The 19,600-nt window shown below is 49.5% G+C and overlaps 1 protein-coding gene across 8 annotated transcripts in view; it reads left to right on the top strand.

Moving 5' to 3' along the window:
• CABIN1 (calcineurin binding protein 1) overlaps positions 1 to 19,600 on the top strand; it is a 157,961-nt gene that overhangs the window by 128,832 nt on the left and 9,529 nt on the right. For 7 of the 8 annotated variants that reach the window (XM_032229942.1, XM_032229939.1, XM_032229937.1 and 4 more), the window contains 5 exons: positions 2,246 to 2,359; positions 5,416 to 5,579; positions 9,104 to 9,200; positions 9,278 to 9,925; positions 10,457 to 10,531. In XM_032229942.1, coding sequence (XP_032085833.1) covers positions 2,246 to 2,359; positions 5,416 to 5,579; positions 9,104 to 9,200; positions 9,278 to 9,925; positions 10,457 to 10,531 — 1,098 coding nt within the window. The remainder of the gene's footprint in view (positions 1 to 2,245; positions 2,360 to 5,415; positions 5,580 to 9,103; positions 9,201 to 9,277; positions 9,926 to 10,456; positions 10,532 to 19,600) is intronic. The other variant, XM_032229938.1, reaches the window with a different exon arrangement.

Raw genomic sequence — 19,600 nt, 5'->3', positions numbered from 1 at the left:
AGGCGGGCCGGAAAAAGCTGGTGTATCTTGCACTGGGCCATCGTCATCTGACAATTCTAGGGCAGGAACTTCTTCCTCCTCACCCAGGATAGAACCTTTGCTGTAGGCCGAAGGTGGAGCCAAAGGAGGATCAGCCTGAGAAATGGAAGGGTCTCTGGCAATGTTAAGAGAAAGGGGGTGCTGGGCTCTGCGCTGCAATTCCGCATTTACCCTCTGAGAGATGGCTGCAGAAATCATATTATGCAGTTCTGGGGGCAGATCAAATTCGAGCCCATCCCTGACCCTGAGGCCTGCTGCCGTGGGCGTAAACGTGGCCGCGGGTGCTGAGAATGGGGGCGTTTGGCACGTGGTCGGGCCTCTGATAGGTAAGTCAGGGGTAGACAGGAGCCCCAAATCCCCTTGGTCTGCACCCCTCCCCAGTGGTGTGGGGAGATTGGGGGACCAGCCCTGGATTCCCGCTGGAGGAATCGAGGGGAGAGAAGAGTGGCGCTCGGCCACTAAGGTAGGAGGTGATCTGGTGGTAGGCCCAGGAGCTAAGGCCGAAGACTTGGCCTCCTTCTTGCGCCTGGCAGAGCTATCCAGGGCTGCAGAGGACAAGCACAGTTTTTGCTTAGAGGCCCAAGTGGTGGTCCTACCCACCCTAGTGCTGGGCCCAGCGGCCTCAGAGTGCAGTGGAAGGGAGCCGTGAGATCCCTCGCTGCCTCCAGATGCTGACTGATCGGCCATAATAATAATAATCACGGGAGGGAATGGGAGTGTTTTGCAAAGGCTCAAGAACAATTGAAACCAGGGTAAACCTCTGCAAATTGGCGAGCTGACGGTGGTAAGCGATGGCGGCTAACCGACCTCTATAGCAAGATGACTCACTCCGTCATGAATGCAAGTGAGCATACAAGGCAAACTCCACCCCCTCTTGCCTTGTTTTGGCGCAAAAGTGCCAACGGCTAAATTGGGCGGCATCAGGGTCCACGTCGATGCGAAATTCAAAGTTGCCTTCAAAATGGCTGCCGTCTTTCCCCGCCCGGAGGAGGGGGAGGGGGACGGAACGCCCGGCTCCCAATGGCGCGGTTAACTCACCCAAGCCGCGGCAATGGTTTCAAGTGCCAAGAAACAATGTTCCCTGGCAAAGGATTGTGTCCGCGTCCGCTAGAGGCAGGACCACACTGCCACCCCAGGGTAAGCAGAGGAAACGGAATGCGGTAACAGCGGGTTGCCGGGCCCCACCCTGACCCGAGAGCAGCGAACCGATTCTCACCACGGCCACTGATCAGGACAGAAAGCGGCGAACCGACTCTCTACTGATTCTACTTTCCAAATCTTCAGCCCGTACAAACTTTTGGCGACTTTCCTGTGGCCGCTAGAGTCGCAAGAAAAACACGATCTTATTATCAGGCAACACGAACACCACAAACCTTAGTCAAACAAATCAAAGGCAGAAATCCAAGTCAAATGAGCTAATTTGTCTATTATCCTAGAGGAGAGAAAAAAATTGCATCTCTTTAAGGCTGGACTGAGTTAAAAAACTGAACTATCCCATTCAGAGGAGGCGTGGTCAACAATTATGTAACTCTAGGCTAATGGACAAAGTTAACCCATGCTTGGATTCCCGAAGCAGCGCACAGGAGAAGGGTCCCACATACTGACTCCCCCATCCCTATTGCTGGCCACCTTAATTAAAACCATTATTGGGCCAAGAAGAGAAAGCTGTGGACACCTTGTGTCCCTCTATCCTCTCCAGGGCACAAAAGAAGGTAGTGCCCAGGCTGGCACATGCGCAACGAGAGGCTGGGCCCATCACAGAATATGAAACAGCCTCCCGACATTATCCCTGCCCCCATGTCTGCCCTTCCAGGCAGGGACCTTCTGTACCAAATAACAGAGGGAAGACGTTTGGTATGCGAGGGATGAAAACCCGCCTTAGCAGCCAGAAGCAGGACGGAGAGTGCGGAGTGTCTTTGGGACATCTTATCACTAGGAGAAAAACTGTCCCCAGGAGGTGATGGAGGCTGTACTGTACCCAGCTCTCTCAATGAGGAATGAGATCTATGGTTCTGAAGACTGAATTTTGTCCCCGGGAGCCCCCGTTACCTTCCCCACCCCCACCTTTCAGCTTTGCCCAGAGATGGGAAATGTGTGCATTAGGTCAAGAGGTGGCACTTTGGGGAATTTTGAAGCAGCTGCCACCACTCTGGCTTCTCCTTCCTGCCAACCAATTTGTTCTTTTCTTGCACTCTGTCCTATATAGAATCTGCCGTGGGCGCGCGATGTGCTGCTAGGCAGCAGTTTCCCCTGGCAGCAGCTGAGGCACATGCCAGCACAGGGTCTCTTCTGTGAGAGGAACAAGACCAACTTCTTCAACGTAAGTGGACTGCCTAGGCTACAGACAGGGTGCTTTCTCTGGCTTTCCCCAGTTGCTTGGTTTTTTTGCAGGTAGACCAGGACCCAGCAAGACCGCTCCATCCTGGACAGTTACCTCCTTGCCCCACGCGCAGCTCTGGAGCTGCTCCTTTCCTTTCCTGTTGGGCAACAAGAGGGAGAGCCTTCAGCAGTTTTGTCTGGCCTGTGACTTGGCTGAGCAGAGCAGTACCTGTGTTTATGTCTCCCAGAACAAGGCATTTCATACTTCCCTACTACAAATGAACTAATGGCAGGAATTTGGAAGTATTTCAGCCCCTTCTATGGAGAGCAAAGAAAAATATTTTAAGTTTTATGAGGATGCTCTCCAAGTCATGGTCCTGAGAGCAGTTGATCTGAATTGGCTGGCACAGAAGTCCAGTTCCTAAAATGCCATTGTGGGAGGAGAGTTGCTACTTTGTGGCACAGGAGGTTTCTGTCCAGTTACACAGACCAGCGGGAGGCAGGAGCTGCGTTGCCACTTCTACCCTTTGGGACTCTTTAGAGTACATGCCCTCTCATGGACCTTTGCCCTTTAGATGAGTATAGACAGCATGTTAGTATAGACAGGGCGACTTTTCAGTCGCATGGAAGGGGAGCTGCAGATGGGTCCGGAAAATGCCAAAAACTAGGAAGCTTTCTTGCTTACTTCTCAATTGGTCCTGGTTACAAAATGTGAGAATAGAGCATAAGGAAAATGATATTTTCCAGGAAACATAATGTATGGAAATGTGTAATTGTATGAACACCGGAAAGCCACACAGGAGCCTTCTCTGCACTCTTTCCAGAGTCTCGACATCTTTTTAAAATCATGGAGCCAGGTACCACCTATACTACCAGTAGTTCCCAAATCGTAACCACATGACCATATGGGGATACTGTCACAGTTGTAAGTTTGATGAGCAGTGCTAACAACTTCTGAAAGGAAGTTGTTCCACTGATTGATTGTTCTCACTCAATTGAACTGCAAAAGAAAGAGCTCTGGAGGGCTTTTGATAGCTTTACTCCAGCAGTTGGACTTCCCCTTTCTAAAGGCTGAGCTGGAGCCCCCTGGTCAGTTCAGCCTGGGAGAGGCAGAACTAGCAGGCTGAAGTATAGCAGAGTCTTCGTCTGCCTATCTAATGCTGTCTGGAGGTTTTTCTGGGGTCCCCTCCTGGAGGCCCTCAGGCAGTGGCGTGGAGCGCTGTCTATGAGGAACAGGAGGCAAGGGGCAGCAGAAGTGGGAAGGGAAAACCATAGCGTCCAAGAACCCAGAGTCTCGCATCCAGCCAGCTTCCCCCCCCCAGTCCATTCCCCCCCCCCCTCCTCCCGCCGCGTCAAGAAGCTTTGGGGCCTAAGGAGCCTGCCGGCTCGCTCCTCTTGAAGCGCCTCTTCCCTGCCTTAATGTGCTCTTGGATCGGCGAGATGAGGGACAGCTTCTCCCATCGATTCCCGCCCGCGGCGCTTGTGCGCTGTGGGGTCTCTGGGCTCGTTTTGGGGCGGCTGCAGAAACTGGTACCGAGGGCGGCCCGACTGCAGCTGTTCCTGGGTCGTCCGGCGCGGGCTGGGTCGGCATCAGTCAAGTGAGGCTTTACATACTGGCCTCCTGCCTTCCTCCCGAGGAGGAGCTCGAAGGGCAGCGTGAAAAGGCCGCGGGTGCGAAGCCGGTTGTGCCGCCGAGGCCGCCGCTTTCGCAGCCTCGTAGCGGCCGCGCCGAACAGGTGCCGCGGGGGTGGGAGGCGCACCGGGGGCTTCGGGAAGGCGCCGTCTCCCCGGGGCGCTCCAGGCGGAGCGGGAGGACGCGGCGGCGTTGCAGCTGCGGGCAGACGGAGCGCAGCGCCGCTCTCCTAAGGCTCCCGCGGGGGCGGCGCAGCGGGTCGCGGCGGCTTTGCTGGGGAGGTAGGCGGCGCGCAGGACGGGCCTGGGCGGGCCGGTACCGGGGAGCTTAGTTCGCGGGCCCGAGCCGGGCGCGGAAAGAGGCGGCCACAGTCCGGCAAAGGGCGTCGCGGGGCGAGGCCGCGGCGGCTTCGTCCTCCCCCCGCGGCCTCGGAGCCACGCACGGGCGCCGTCCGGAAACGGCCGCAGTAGTGGCGGCGGAGGCGGTGCCACAACAGCACCTCTCCCGTGCGCGCGCCTCGCCTGGCCGCTCTTCGCGGGGCGCCCTTCGCCTCCGTCCGAAATGGTGAGCGGCCGGGAGGGGAGGGGGCTTCGCGGCCGCTCCCTAAGAGGGCGGCGGCGGCGGCGGCAACTGAAGGGCCAGTAGGCCGGTCTCGCCCCCGCCGCGCTCGCTTCCTTCCTGGGCTGCTCCGCTTCGAATTCCGAGCGGCGGCCCTCCCAAGCGCTCTTTGCGGCCGCTTCTCGGCGAGCCCCACTCGGGCATCTCCGAGCCTTTTTCACGTACAAGCCGGTTTTCAGTGCCCGGAAGTAGATTGGCCCGCAGGACCAAGGGGCCCGGGAGTCGAGAGAGGGCTGGGTGGGGGCTCCAGGTGACCGAGCCCTTTCAATGATTGGAGCCCCTGGAGTGCAGCGTCCAGTCGTGTGAACAATCTTCTGGCCCTTAAGAGACCCTCAAAAGCATCCTGAGAACCTCTGAAGGACGACAGGTCTCCTTTGGATCCTCAGCTGCCATTTCCCTCTCTGGATGCAGGACAGGTCCCTCCATTACTTCCCCTGAATTAGCTTTAAGCAGGCCTGGCCCTGGTCTTCCCTGGAATTGTTACCAGCTGCTTAGCTGACATTTGCTATAGTGTCTCTTACCTGTTTCTTCCACAAATAACCACAGTTAGCTAGGATGCAAATAATCAGAGTTCTCTCCCTTTATCTCTTTAAGCTTGAATAGCTGAGTTCAAATCAGACTTTCTGCAAGCACACATGCCTTGTGCCGGGTAAGGCGATTAGCAGTGACCATGTTTTCTCAGTGGCCACCTGAGTCGCAGCTAGAGACTAGATGGGGAAGCCAAGGGGCAGGATCCTCTGCCTGCCAGAGGCAAAGGAGGAAGAGCATGCCCCATTAGTAATTGTCTCCTCTTGCTTTCTGTGCAGGGAATATGGCGCATCCCTGTGGATGAAATTGACCGTCCTGGTAGCTTTGCCTCTCATATGAACCGCTCCATTGTTCTGCTGCTGAACGTGCTGTCCCAGCTCAAAGATTACCCCACTTTGCTGAAAATCTCCTCTATGCTGCAGAGGACCCCTGACCAGGGAAAGTGAGTGCCCTGAAGAGGGGAACTTCCCAGGCTTTGTTGATGGGGGAGGGGGAGGTTTCTCCCTGTGCAAATGGCCTCCCCAGTTCCAGAGCTATCCCCACAGGAAGGGAAGGGAAGTCCTTCTTGGTAGCATTTACAAAACCAAGGATGGCTTTCCTTGTGTCACCTGTTCCTTCCTGAGCTGGGAGTCGAGGTTTGTGGCTGGGAACCCCAAAGAAGCAAAAAAAACCAAACAAACCCGGAGATCAGAGCCTAGTACACCCAAGGGCTTCTGTGCTTCACCCCAGTTATCTTGTTTCTCCCTCTGATTAAGGAGTTGCCCATATAATACATATACACATACACACACACACACACACACACACACACACACATATAAAACTCCTTAATCGGGGAGAAATAAGATAGTTATTTTTTCATTTTTATAACATAATCACATGTATACTATTACATAGCTAACATTGTATTGTATTATTAAATGTGTACATCAATTCGTCTTACCATCAACTTCCAAAAACAATTATTAGCTCTTCTGCTCCATACACCATATTTGTGCTTTATCATCACTTTCTTCTCCCTCTCTCTTCCCCCTCCCTACCTCCTTTCTTACCTCTGACATCCTTTACTTCCCCTTCCTCTCTCCTCCTCTCTCCCCTTTCCACTCCTCCTTTCTCTCCTCTCCCCCCCACTGCCCTCTCTCCTATCCCTCTCTTCTTCCCTCTCTCTCCTCTATTTCCCACTCTTCATCTGATTTACTTGATGTATTTCAGCTTCTGAGCAAGCTTCATTTTATGTTGATGGTATTTATAATTCCTTTTCAATATATATATTTAATTTTAACATATATCTTTCTCCTTTTAAAAAAAAATAGAACAAAAAAGTATACATATATAGTCATTGTGCTTTTAAACAAACAAACACACACACACACACACACACACACACACACACACACACACCAGTCTAATTTTGGTCGCGATGTAGACCTGGTTACAATTCCCAGCTATTCTCATCATTATACATCCTTACACGCCCCCAATTTGTGATTCTGTCTTTAAATCTCAATAGTTTCCCATTGTAAGTATATTTCATGTTCCCTTTCCAATTATTTCATATCTTGGATTAGGTTACCCTTAATTGTCTATAAATGGCAATCCTAACTGTTCAATGTTCATTATAATTCCCTTAATCTACTATATAGAATAACAAGCGGTACACATCTCACTTTGTTCATCATCTTAAAAGTTCTATATATGACCCTGTTTCTTATATTTTAACCCATGCTTAATTGTCCTCCTATTGTCATATTCCATCAATTAGCAACTCAGTTTAATTATGTATAAAAGTGAGTCACAGACCTCTGCTTTACAATCTCCGCATTACAGTTGCATATTTGTCCATATTCCATATATTTTAACCTTTATTTAATTATCTTTCCATTATCATATTCAAACAGTTTAGGAATAAACCACATATCTCAGCTTTATATTTCTCCATATAGGAATTTCTAATTGTCTGATTTTTTCCTAGTAAGTCTTTTGTCCCACTTCTCTGTTCTTGCCTTCTCCCTTTTCTTTGTTTTGACACGTCCATACTCTTCAATTTTCCCCAAGCCATCTTTTATATTTGTCTTTGTTGGGGCATAACATCCTACTTCAATTTTCCTTATGCCACTGTCAACCTCCTAAACATATTTTGTCTGCTTTTTATTCCCTTTTGTTGGGACACATCCCCCTTTTACAATTTTCCCTATACCACTGCCAAGCCCAATGGAGTTGTTTGTCTGCTTTTTATTTCCCACCGTTTCTACCCCTTCATTATCTTTCCCCCCTTTTTCTTTGCCTTCTTGTTTAAATACCTACTTCTCTGGGTTCAGAATTCTATTTACGTTTGATTTTGATGATTTATGCATATTTTTTATAATTTCACATAGTTCTTCAAATTCCCAGCTTTTCATTATGTATTTCCCAGTTCTTGATTTTGTTATTTTTTTCCCTGCTACTTTTCACCTCTGATTGGTTATAGCTGCTCAAAATATATTAATTGGAATAAGCTTGCATACAGCCAAAACTCGGGTATGCTTCTTCGCCTCCTGCTTTTCCAAGTTCTGATTTATGGTGGTTGGTTAGAATTTCCCACACAAGCAAGATTAGGTTATCAGTTGTCAGTGAGGAGGAGATAGTGCTTTTTTCTTGTTCTTTCTCCCTTGTTGCATTCCATCCCTCATTAATTGGGGTTGCTTAAGATCATGTTAGTTAAAAGACATTCGGACGAAGCAAAACTTGACGCTCTTAGACTCCTTTAAAAACACAATCTTTTCAAGTCGAAAACCAAATTTAGAGTTAGTATTTGAGTGGGTTTGTCACTTCTCTGTTTTCTTCCTTTCTGTCTGAATTGTTTCAAACAAATGGCTTTTTTTGGGGGGGTAGTGTTTCAACTCTCCATTTTCCTTTTCTTTCTTTCTTTCTTTCTTTCTTTCTTTCTTTCTTTCCTTTTTTTTTTTACAAAAATCCAATATTATTTATGCTCTCAAGATTATTTGCATTTCCAAGTTTTGATTTATGGCTGTGGGTTAGATGAATTTTCTTACCGGTCTTTCATCTCTTCCTCACCCTCAGTTGCTTTGGCTGGAAGTCAGCTTCTTGTGCAGCCATGTTTCCATGCTGCCGCCCTTACTCCAATTCAGAGGGCAAATCTCCGACCTGCGAGGGACCTGTTGCCTCCCCCAGAGTCTGATGAGACGCTGCCCCTTCTTTGCCCCCCCACCCCCTCTGGATGGGGTTCTGATCCAAAAAGGATCTCGGAGATGGTTTGTCAGACAGGGTTCAGGTGAGGCTCTTGAACGCCCACACATCCCCACGTCTGTCCAGCTGGAGAACTTCCGGAGTTGCTCATTGACGCTACTGGCACTTTCTCCAAGTTGTCAAAAGAATTTTGAATAAATGACACTGGCTGGACTGAAACTTTCTTTGGGGAAAAAGTGGGCAGTTGGATCAAGCAGAGGAAAGTGTGTGTTAGCAGCCTTTGCAAGTTGATAGCATAAAGATTTTTATATATATATAGAAATGGAGCCCTGTCAAGGGATCATGTCGTGTAGTCAGGGCAAAGTTTCATCATGAAATTCTGACATTGCCAGTTCCAGAAAGAGGAACACAAACGATCCTCCATTGGTCGTCCTTGTTCTTTGGATGATAAGAGGCCAGAAATTGTTCCTTCAAGCTTCCTCCTGGAAGCTTTTAGACCTCCAGGCTCTGTTGCCATTTAGAGTCGTGTGGTTTTAACTTCAGCCAGGCAACCCCATAAGTGGGTCTGTGGGTAAGGATAGAAAGTCTCACTGGAGATACAATTATGGGATGTTTTACGCCACCCACGACTGAATCTGAGTCACTGTAAGGTGGGCCTGGGAGAACATGATGGTGCAGTGTGGTGTGTGGCGGGTGTGGTGTGTGGCGGGAGGCTTGGATCTCCTTGAAATGAGCAGTTTTTGCATCTAACCTGTACGGCTCCTCCTTTCCCTACTACAGGAAATACTTGCGGGATGCAGATCGCCAGGTTCTTGCCCAGCGGGCCTTTGTTCTCACCGTGATGGTGCTAGAGGACATGTTGCATGAGCTCACCGAGGTAAGTCTTCCCATGCCACCCGCATTGCAGACTCTCATTCATGGAAATTCAACCAGCTAACTCTGTTTGCCTTGAAGGTATCCGAAGATCAAAGCAACCAGGGCTGTGACATTTTGGAGAGAAGAATGACTACTGATGTCTTTCAGAAGGCAAGTGTGGATGATGGTCAGGAAACCCTGCCCCCAAAGGCAGCCTTGTCTGGTGGGGAGGGAGCATCTTATGGCACTGAGGATGTCTCCCAAGAAGAGGGCCAGGACCAGCCTCTCACTGCCATGGAGCCAGACGAGGGCAAGCCGGAAAAAATCCCAAAAGAGGTGTCTCCGTCAGGCCCTGCCGAGCCCATGGAGTGCGACCACTTTGCTGCTGACCCTGAAAAAATGGAGGCCTCCTTTCTTTATCCTGAGCCAGCCCAAGTGCCCTCTGGCAAGGTCTGCAAGGACAAAGCCCCCGAGAGCCGGACCACGGCAGAACTGTCTCTGGAGGACTTAAGCATCAGCTCCAAGCACCAGCAGCTGGAGGCAGGAAAGGCCCAAGGCCAGGCCGGCCCCACAGAGGAGACCAGCCAGAAGCCCAGCCGGAAGAGGAAGCTGGCCGGGGACACGGAGTCTGGGAAGACCCTCCTTCTGGATGCCTACCGCGTGTGGCAGCAAGGGCAGAAGGTCATGACCTATGATTTAGGCAAAATTGAGAAGATCATGTCTGAGACTTACATGCTCATTAAGCAAGTGAGTAAAAGGCTGATATGGTGCTGGTTTGCAATGGCACCCATAGCTGGGCTTGTTTCCCTCTTGGCATTCAGGGATGGGTGAGAAAAGGGAAACCTCACCCATTGACTAAGAGAAGCAGCAGAGGCCCACCCTGCAAATTCTTACTAATTTCACCCCAGGGTGCTTCGCAAAAACTTATATTTAAAAATAAATGACCCAAATCATCCTTAAATAAAATGAGCAAGCACTGTCCAAACTGAAACAAAAATAATTTCAAAAAGGAAGCAACATAGCCAGCAATGAAAAGGACTGTCTGTTCCCAGAGGGATTGTCTCAGAGGCAAGCCCGTTCTTTCTGTCAATAGAAGCCCCCTGCCCCCCAGGTAACCTGCCGAGCCCCTCTTAGGACAGAGCTTCATTAAGGGGGGGGGGGGTTGAGACTTGTTTTGGGGTAATCTCGAGCAGGGCCTTCCCAGACTGGGCTGGCTGAATGTCTTTTAGGAAGCATCTTCTGACTACTTTGGCTCCCTAATGTGATTTCTGTCCGCAGGTTGATGAAGCGGCAGCTCTAGAACAGGCCGTCAAATTTTGCCAAGTGCACATTGGCGCTTCTGCCCAAAAACAGGTAAGTGCCTGGCTGGCCTCTGTGGGAGAGCCAGTGTGAGAGCTACTCTGTGGCGGCTGCCGGGAGACCAGTGAAGAGCCGTGCCTGGTCCTGCCAGCCCTTGGAGTGGCTTTGCTGCGCTTCAGATCGGCCCTTTACGCCACAGTTGGCTTGCTCTGCTGTGATGCGGCCAGAGGCAGGGCAGCGCATGAGCCCTGAACGCTCTCCAGGGGGGTCCAGCAAAAGATGCAGAGCATCCAGTCTACAAATAGCTCCATGCATTGAACAGCTGCTTATTTGCATGGTCCATGACTCCGTATTTGGGGTGTTTTGGTGGAGAACAAAGTAAGTTTGTTGGACTTTTGGACTGGCTGTGCGGCTGCCTCTGCTTCAGCCTGGGGGACAGAAATGTAGAAATTCTGATTAGGTCTTGTCTTGTCCCTGGCCTCAGTCTAAGGCCAGGTTATGTGTTTCTCTGTCCTTTATTTCTTTATGTAGGTTTCTTATTTCTAAAGCACCCTCAGAGCAGCTGGCTCTTGAAAGAAGCCGCTTTTCCTCACCACTTCCTCAAGGCTTTCCTGAGAAAAACAATGGAATATTTATTTTACTTTATTTTTATATAAACAATCAATTTTCCATTAACCAGTGTGTCATTTGGGTATACATATTTTGTGCCAACATTCAAATATACAATCTTATTCATAATTTAATCTCATTTTAGCTTAACTTCCCTATACCTTAAGTATCTAATATTATAACAATCCCATTGTAATTTATTTAAATCTATTAGTTATATTTACTATTAATACATTTTCTATACTTTAGATAACTTATTTTAGTATTAATTCTTATATCTATTCTCTAACCATCGGTTAAAAGATTCCCAAATTGTATAATAATCGGTTTGTCTCTTTGATACCAGTGTCATTTCTGCACATTCTTTTGTTTAGATTTTTTTTATTTTTTCCCTTCTACAACACCTTACAGTCATTACATCAACATTATTATGTCATCATACTGTATATGTATATAATATTTCGCTTCTATATTTACAACCTTTACACACAGTTCTAAATATTTATATATATATTATTTTTCGGCTTAATTAATTTTATTCTTGTTTTGCAGCCATTTGTACCAATTGTTCCAAATTTCATAATATTCCAACTCTTCTTTATCTTTTAATTTCAGTGTTAATTTGTCTTATCTCTGCACAATCCAAAGTTTTTTGTATCACTAATTCATCCAAGGGAGTATTATTTTGTTTCCAGCATTGGGCAAATGCTATTCTAGCTGTGGTTAGCATGTACTTAATATGTACTTAATTTTCTTTGTATTCTTTGTATTCTTTGATTATTCCCAGCAGAAAGTTTTCTGGTTTGTATTTTATCTCTTCTCCTGTAATTTCATGCACCCATTTCCAAATTTTTGTCCAATATTTTTGTGTTTCTGGGCAGGTCCACCATATGTGATAAAAAGTCCCTTGTACTTTTTTACACTTCCAGCAGGTTGGATTCATGTTTGGGTATATTTTAGCCAATCTTGTTGGTGGTAAATGCCAATGATAAAACATTTTGTACATATTTTCTTTAAGTGCTGCTGATCATGTTAGTTTATAATTTGTGTTCCAAATTCTTTCCCAATCCATTAGATCTATGTTGTAACCAAAGTTTTTGGCCTACGCTATCATGCAAACTTTAACTTTTTCTGCTTCTAATGTTACTTCTAATAAATATTTGTAAATTTTCATTATGAATTTATTTTCCGGGCCAATTAAATTTTATTTATTTGTTGTAATTCTGTGTATATTCCATATACTTTAACATCTTTTTTATATCTTGATTGTAGTTGGAGATATGGCCACCAATCTATATTTATATTTTGCTCCTTTAATTCTTGATTTCTTTTCAAATTCCCTTGACTATCTAAAATTTCACTATATCTAACCATTTTCGATAGATCTAGTGTATTGGGATGTGTCATGGCTTCCATAGTGGAAAGCTATGTCGGTATTTTCATGTAATGTTTTTCTCTAATTTTATTCCAGACCTGCATCAGTGCATCTCTAATATAGTGTCTGTGAAAGTATTTTTGTTTCTTTCTACCCTCTTCCCATAGGAAAAAATGCCATCCAATCTGCAAATTGTGGCCCTCTAATGTTGGTATTCTTTTATTTTTTAAATTTATCCAATCCCTGATCCATGTTAGTACTGCTGCTTTGTAATAAAGCTCCCAGTCAGGGAGTCCCATACCACCTCTACTTCTGTCATCCTGTAGAGCTTTCAACCTTATCCTGGATTTTTTCCCTTGCCATATGAATTTTAATATAATCTTATTCAATTCAGTAAAAAAAAAATCCTAATTTTATGGGGATTGTTTGAAATGAGTATAATAGTCTCGGTAGTACATTCATTTTTATCGCTGCTATTTTCCCTAATAATGATAGTTGTAGTTTCCTCTATAATTTTAGATCTTTTTTAATTTGTTGCACTAATTTTGTATAATTATTTTCTTTTATAGTTGAGCACTTTGCAGTTAGCCATATTCCAAGATATTTAACTTTCTTTGTCACTTGCAGTTCTATTAGTCTTTCTAATTCTTTATTTTGTTCTTTAAATTTTTAGTTATCATTTTAGTCTTTTCTCTATTAATCTTTAACCCTGCTACATCTCCATATTTTCCTATTCTCCTGTGTGCTGCTCCGGGAATCCAATCATGGGTTAACTTAGCCCGCTAGCCTTGAGACTGAGTATGCAAATTTCAAAGTCACGCCTCCTCTGACTGGACTTCCATTTCCATTCAGTTTCTCTTACTCAGTCCAAGCCTACGAGACCTATTTCAATTCTCTCTTGACTAATTGATAATTTCTCAGGATTAATACTGGATTTCCTTGGTTTTTTCATTGTGGATTTCTTGCTGGTTGGAGGTAAAGCGGCAGTTTTCTGCCAGCCGATTCCTCTCTCACTACTCCCTTTGCAGGGATATCGGATTACTGCAGCTGGAGCGTGGGGCGATCTTGCCGTTCCCAAACAGCTTCTCCGCCTGTCCTCCCTTTGAGTTCGGCGCGCAGGGAAGCTGAGTCTCTCCAGCGCCGCCTTCCCATACCGGATAGCACCCGCCTACGGGCGCGGTCAGATCCGAAGCTGTGGCTTATCGGGGCTGTTCCTCTCCTCCCCCCTGCCTCCCTCCCTTCTGCCCTCGCTGGAGCGGCTGCCGGAGGATTGCATGGATCGGCTGTTTGGGATTTCTCCCTGCCGTTTCTTTTAAATTTCACGCCTTTGATGCCGGCTGCCTTATTTGGAAGCAATTTCACGCATGCGTGATAATGTCTGGGGATGAGAAGGCAGAATTATTCGCGTGCTTGAGTCTGCGCGCTGCTTTCGCCCCTCCCTTTTCCCTCACTCGAGGTTGCTGACTCAGGAAGGAGGTCGCTTCTCTCCTTGTCTCTGCTTCCACGTGGCGTTCTTGGCGAGTGCTTTGCAATTGCATTCCTTTGTTTCGCTGATTGAGCTCTTTCAAATTCATACTATGGCTGATCAATCGGTAGTGCAAGGTACTGTCGGGCCAGTTTCTGAGCCCCGTTCCCCTGGCGAAGGGGGGGATAACCCTGGGCCTAGCAAGGCCACGACCAGGGCTTCCAGTAGCAGGCCTCGAGCCTCATCTACTGTTCGGGATAAGTCGCACAAGCGCAAAGATAAGGCCAAGGCTCCCCCCAAGGCATCTGGGGCTCCCATTTGTTCCCCTCCGGTTCTGATTCAGCAGCCTGTTTCTCCGGTGCGAGTCGTTGAGCAGGGTTGGTCCCCTGATATTGAGCTTCCCCAGGCCCCTCTTCCTGAGGTAGGGGTTTTCGGGCCTCAATCTCCCCCAATTATTTCTGAGGCTAGTGGGGCTTCTCTTCGTTCGCCTCCACGCGCTGGGCCTTCTGCCACATTCACCCCCACAGCTGCAGGCCTCAGGCCTCTGGAGAGCCAGGATTTGGGCCTTCCTGCTGATTTTTACAGCATGATCTCAGAGGCTATTTCCAGAGGGGTGGATGCGGAATTAATGCGTAGATCCCAGGCCTCCAGGCCTACTCTGGCCTACTCGGGCCTAGCTCCTCAGGCACTGCAAGGGGATTCTTCCATCCTGCAAACGGATCCTCTTTCCCCTTTCCCCTCTGTGTTTAGTGCACAATCTCCTTTAGTGGAGGAAGGTGAAATCCCGGATAGGGATTTTTCTGGTGATGAGGGCCTACCTATGGATCAGCCTACTGCCCCTGGGCTCTTCAGGCACACTCTTTTCAAGTCTCTGCTGTATAAGGCCAAGACTACCGCCCACATGGGGGAGGCGGTTTCTGGAGAAAGTGCTGCTGTGGGCCTGGATGCCACCGAGCGGCTCTTTGCTGAGCAGGTGGCCTTGCAGGATGTTATCCCATCTCCCAAGCTTTTTCTTGATTTAATCCAGAAGCAGTGGGATGAGCCGACCGCAGTTAAGCCTCCAGGGTCCGGAGATAGGCAACTTTACACATCTTCCCCTGAGTTGGAGGCACTCCTCCAGTTTCCCACGGTGGATGCTCCCATTGCTGCTCTTGCTTCACCGGCGTTAATTCCTTCTGAAATTTCAGAAGGATTGAAGGCCGAGGACCGCAAGGCTGAATCGGTCATTCGTAAAACTCATCAGGCAGCGGCGTGGGCCTTGCGTTCCGCTACTGCAGCTTCCTTCTTTAATAGGACTTCCTTAGTTTGGCTGAGACAACTACAGGAAAGGCTGGACCCGGAGGAATTGCGCCTCCATCAGGATGTCACCAAGCTGATAGCGGCCTTAGAGTATTCTGCAGATGCCACCCTTAGCGCGACAAAATTTGCATCCCGAGCCGTGGTTTCCAATGTGGCCTCTCGCCGCTTGCTCTGGCTCCGCCACTGGCAAGCTGATGTCAAATCTAAGTGGCGCCTAGCATCCACGCCCTTCAAGGGCGGGGCCTTGTTTGGTGCAGTGCTGGATCCCATTCTCATTGAGACTCGGGACAAACGCAAGGTGCTTCCCTCCACCAGCGCCTGTGTACTTAGAAGGCCACAGCCTTATAGTAGGCGGCAGCCCTTTCGGTCTGGGGACTCGGGGTTTACTTCCGCCCCCTATGTCCCCAACTACACCAGGGGGTTCTCCCAGGCACAGGACCGTGGCCAATACCAAGCTGGGGCCAGAGACAGGGGGCGCCAGCAGGGTCAGGCGCAGAGTAGACGGTCCTCCCGAGGAGCGGGCAACCGTTCCTTTCGTAGATACCGCTGACTCGCAGGAGGTAGGGGCCATAGGAGGACGTCTCTTGGCCTTCGCCCACCAATGGGCGGAGCTCACATCAGACGCCTGGGCCCTTCAAGTGGTGAGCTTGGGTCTCACTCTAGAATTTCTATCCATCCCCCCGAGGAGGTTCATCAGGTGCCCTGTGCCCAGGTGCCCGTCGAAACGGCGCCTTATGGACGCCGAGATATTCCATCTTCTCACCATCAGGGCCATAGAACAAGTACCCAAGGGGCAGGAAGGCCTAGGGTTTTATTCCATCTTGTTCCTGGTACCAAAGAACTCCGGGGGATGGAGGGCAATCCTAGATTTGAAACAGCTCAATCAGCATATCAAATACCAAAAATTCAAAATGCAGTCTCTAAAGAGCATATTGGCTTCCATCCACCAAGGCGACATGATGACTTCTATAGACATCAAAGAAGCGTACCTCCATATGAGCCAAGGTGGCGCAGTGGTTAAATGCAGCACTGCAGGCTACTGCTAGATCAGCAGGTCAGCGGTTCAAATCTCACCGGCTCAGGGTTGACTCAGCCTTCCATCCTTCCGAGGTGGGTAAAATGAGGACCCAGATTGTTGGGGGCAATATGCTGACTCTCTGTAAACCGCTTAGAGAGGCCTGAAAGGCCTATGAAGCGGTATATAAGTCTACTGCTATTGCTATTGCTATGTGCCCATTCATCCGGCACATCGGAAGTTCCTGCGGTTTCACTTCAACGGCCGCCATTATCAATACCGGGCCTTGCCATTCGGCCTCTCCTCGGCCCCGCGCACGTTCACCAAACTTCTGGCAGTGTTGGCAGCTTCCCTTCGCTCAATTCCAATACGCATCAATTGTTATTTAGACGACGTGTTGGTGTTGTCGCCTTCTCGAGATCAGGCTCTCCGAGACCTACAGGTCACGATGGACTCATTGCGAAACCATGGGTTTGTCCTCAACCTGCCCAAGAGCCATCTGCGTCCAACCACGTCCCTCCTTCATCTGGGAACCACCATCAACTCGATGTCGTGCGAGGTTTTCCTGTCCCCGGAAAGGAGGCAGAGCATATACCATCTGGCGCATCATGTGCTATCTCAACGGCGAGTACCACTGCTGTCGCTGTCCAAACTGCTAGGAAAGATGATCTCCTGCATCGGCGTGGTGCCCTGGGCCAGGTTCCATGCGCGCCCTCTCCAGTGGTTTCTGCTGCCCTTCCAGAGAGCGCATACCAGTCATTCCCGCATCAAGGTGCAGCTTCCGGGCAAGGCCAGGTGGTCCCTGCATTGGTGGATGTCGTCCAGGCTCCTCCGGGGATGTCCATTCAAGGAGCCAGACCGCGTTCAAGTTAAAACGGACGCCAGTTTATTTGGATGGGGGGCCCATGCCCTGGACAGAGTGGCCCAAGGTCGCTGGTCAGATCAGGAGCTGACGAACAGCATAAACTGGCTGGAGTTGCGGGCCATCCGTCTAGCTCTCCTGGAGTTTCGGGACATTGTATCTCATTGCCATGTGTTAATTTTGACCGACAATGTGGCCTCCAAGGCCCACATCAACCGCCAAGGGGGAACACAGTCCAGAGCTCTGATGCTGGAAGCGGAAAGGTTGTTCCATTGGGCGGAGCCCAGACTCTCATCGATTCGGGCGGAGCACATCTCAGGCGAAGCCAACACTCAGGCGGACTGGCTGAGCAGAGCGACTGTGGATCAGGGGGAGTGGCAGCTCCACCCCATTCTCTTCCAGGAACTCTCTCGCCGCTTCGGCCTACCCGAGGTGGATCTGTTTGCTCACCCGCACAACGTGCAGCTTCCCCGGTTTTACTCCCGATACCAGACTCCAGGGGCGGAGGGAGTAGACGCTCTACGCAGTCGGTGGCCGGCCGGCCTTCTTTATGCCTTTCCTCCTCTCCCGATCCTTCCGTCGGTCATTCAGAAGATCTTGGCGGAACAGGCGGAAGTACTGCTGGTCGCTCCGATGTGGCCCAGACGTCCCTGGTACGCAGACCTCGTCCATCTGTCCGTTTCGCGTCCTTGGAGGATTCCGGACGACCGGATTCAGCTCAACCAAGGGGCTCTCCTGCACCCGAGCCCTCAGCTGTTGCAGTTAGCCGTGTGGCACGTGAGCGGGCGATGCTAGCGGCCCTTCACTATTCGGATGAAGTCATTTCTACCATTCAAGCGGCCCGTCGCCCGTCAACTACCCGTATTTACGAGGCTACCTGGCAGGCCTTCTGTCGGTGGTGCCGGCGCACCGGGGTCGATCCCATCAAGGCCTCGGTGCCCCAAGTTCTGGATTTCTTGCAGTCCGGCCTCAACAAAGGGTTGGCGCCAAACACGCTTCGCCGTCAGGTCACAGCCTTGTTGACGGTGGTCGGGGGTGGCCAAGGCCGCTCCTTATCTCAGCACTCACGGGTTCGGACCTTCCTTAAGGGTGCTTCCAACTTACGACCGCCGACGGTACACCGTTATCCCACGTGGGATTTGACCTTGGTTCTCAGGGCCCTAACAGCTACCCCCTTTGAACCTCTCCATTCCATCAGCCTCCGATTATTGACGCTCAAGACGGCTTTTCTGGTGGCCATAACATCGGCCAGGAGGGTGTCAGAGCTAGCAGCCCTTTCTGTTCGTGCGGATCTTTGCATCTTCCACCCGAACAAGGTGGTGCTTCGTTTGGATCCGACCTTTCTTCCAAAGATAAACTCGTTGTTTCACAGGACTCAGGAACTTGTCCTGCCGGACTTTTGTCCTCACCCGTCTCATCCGCAGGAACGCCAGTGGCACCATCTGGATGTTCGCAGGGCTCTTCGTCGCTATGTGAAACGCACTGCGTCGTTCCGACGATCAGAGGCTCTGTTCGTCTCCTTCCAGCCGTCTTCAATGGGACAGAAGGTGTCCTCCCACACCATCGGCCGATGGTTGAAAGCTTGCATTGCGTTGGCGTATGACACCCACTCCAGACCAGTTCCAAGGCGGATCACTCCTCATTCCACCAGGAGTGCGGCCACCACAGCGGCCTGGGCGACGCAAGCATCTGTAGAAGAGATTTGCAGGGCGGCCACCTGGGCGTCGCCCTCACCTTTTATTCGCCACTACAAGGTTGATGTCTTTGCCTCGGCTGAGGCGTCCTTTGGGCGGAGAGTGTTGCAAAGGGTCCTTCCGTCTGCGGAGGAGCCTGACCAGCCTAGCTCCCGCCCTGGGACTTAATTGCTTTGGCATATCCCATGATTGGATTCCCGGAGCAGCACACAGGAGAATGACCGTTGTCTTACCTGAACGGTCCTTCTATGGGTGCTGCGAAGGGAATCCAAACCCGCCCGCAGTTTCGGCTGGTCAGGGCTCCATTTTGATCGTGACTCTGTGACTTTCTTATTTCTGACTGGACTCGACTAGGTAGTGCCGGATGGCCTGCGGCTTGATTGACAATTGACATATTGTTCCTTCGGTGGACTTCGTACGAGAACTGAATGGAAACGGAAGTCCAGTCAGAGGAGGCGTGACTTTGAAATTTGCATACTCAGTCTCAAGGCTAGAGGGCTAAGTTAACCCATGATTGGATTCCCTTCGCAGCACCCATAGAAGGACCGTTCAGGTAAGACAACGGTCAATTCTCGCATTAAGCTATTTCCTGTTTCTAGCGGGTCTTCTATAATGAATACCAAATCATCTGCAAAGGCCTGGATTTTATACTCCTCTTTTTTTAATTTTAGTTCCTCTTATCTCCAAATTTTGTCTAATTCTTATTAAAAGACTTTCAAGCGTCAGAATAAAGAGTAGAAGTGATAGTGGGCCATCCTGCCTTACTCCTTTCATTATTTTAAAGGTCTCTGTACTTTCCCCATT

The sequence above is a fragment of the Thamnophis elegans genome, chromosome 13, assembly GCF_009769535.1.
Source record: "Thamnophis elegans isolate rThaEle1 chromosome 13, rThaEle1.pri, whole genome shotgun sequence".
NCBI lineage: Eukaryota > Metazoa > Chordata > Lepidosauria > Squamata > Colubridae > Thamnophis > Thamnophis elegans.
The sequence above is the reverse complement of the archived record's forward strand: the minus strand, read 5'-3'. Positions and strand labels throughout refer to the sequence as shown.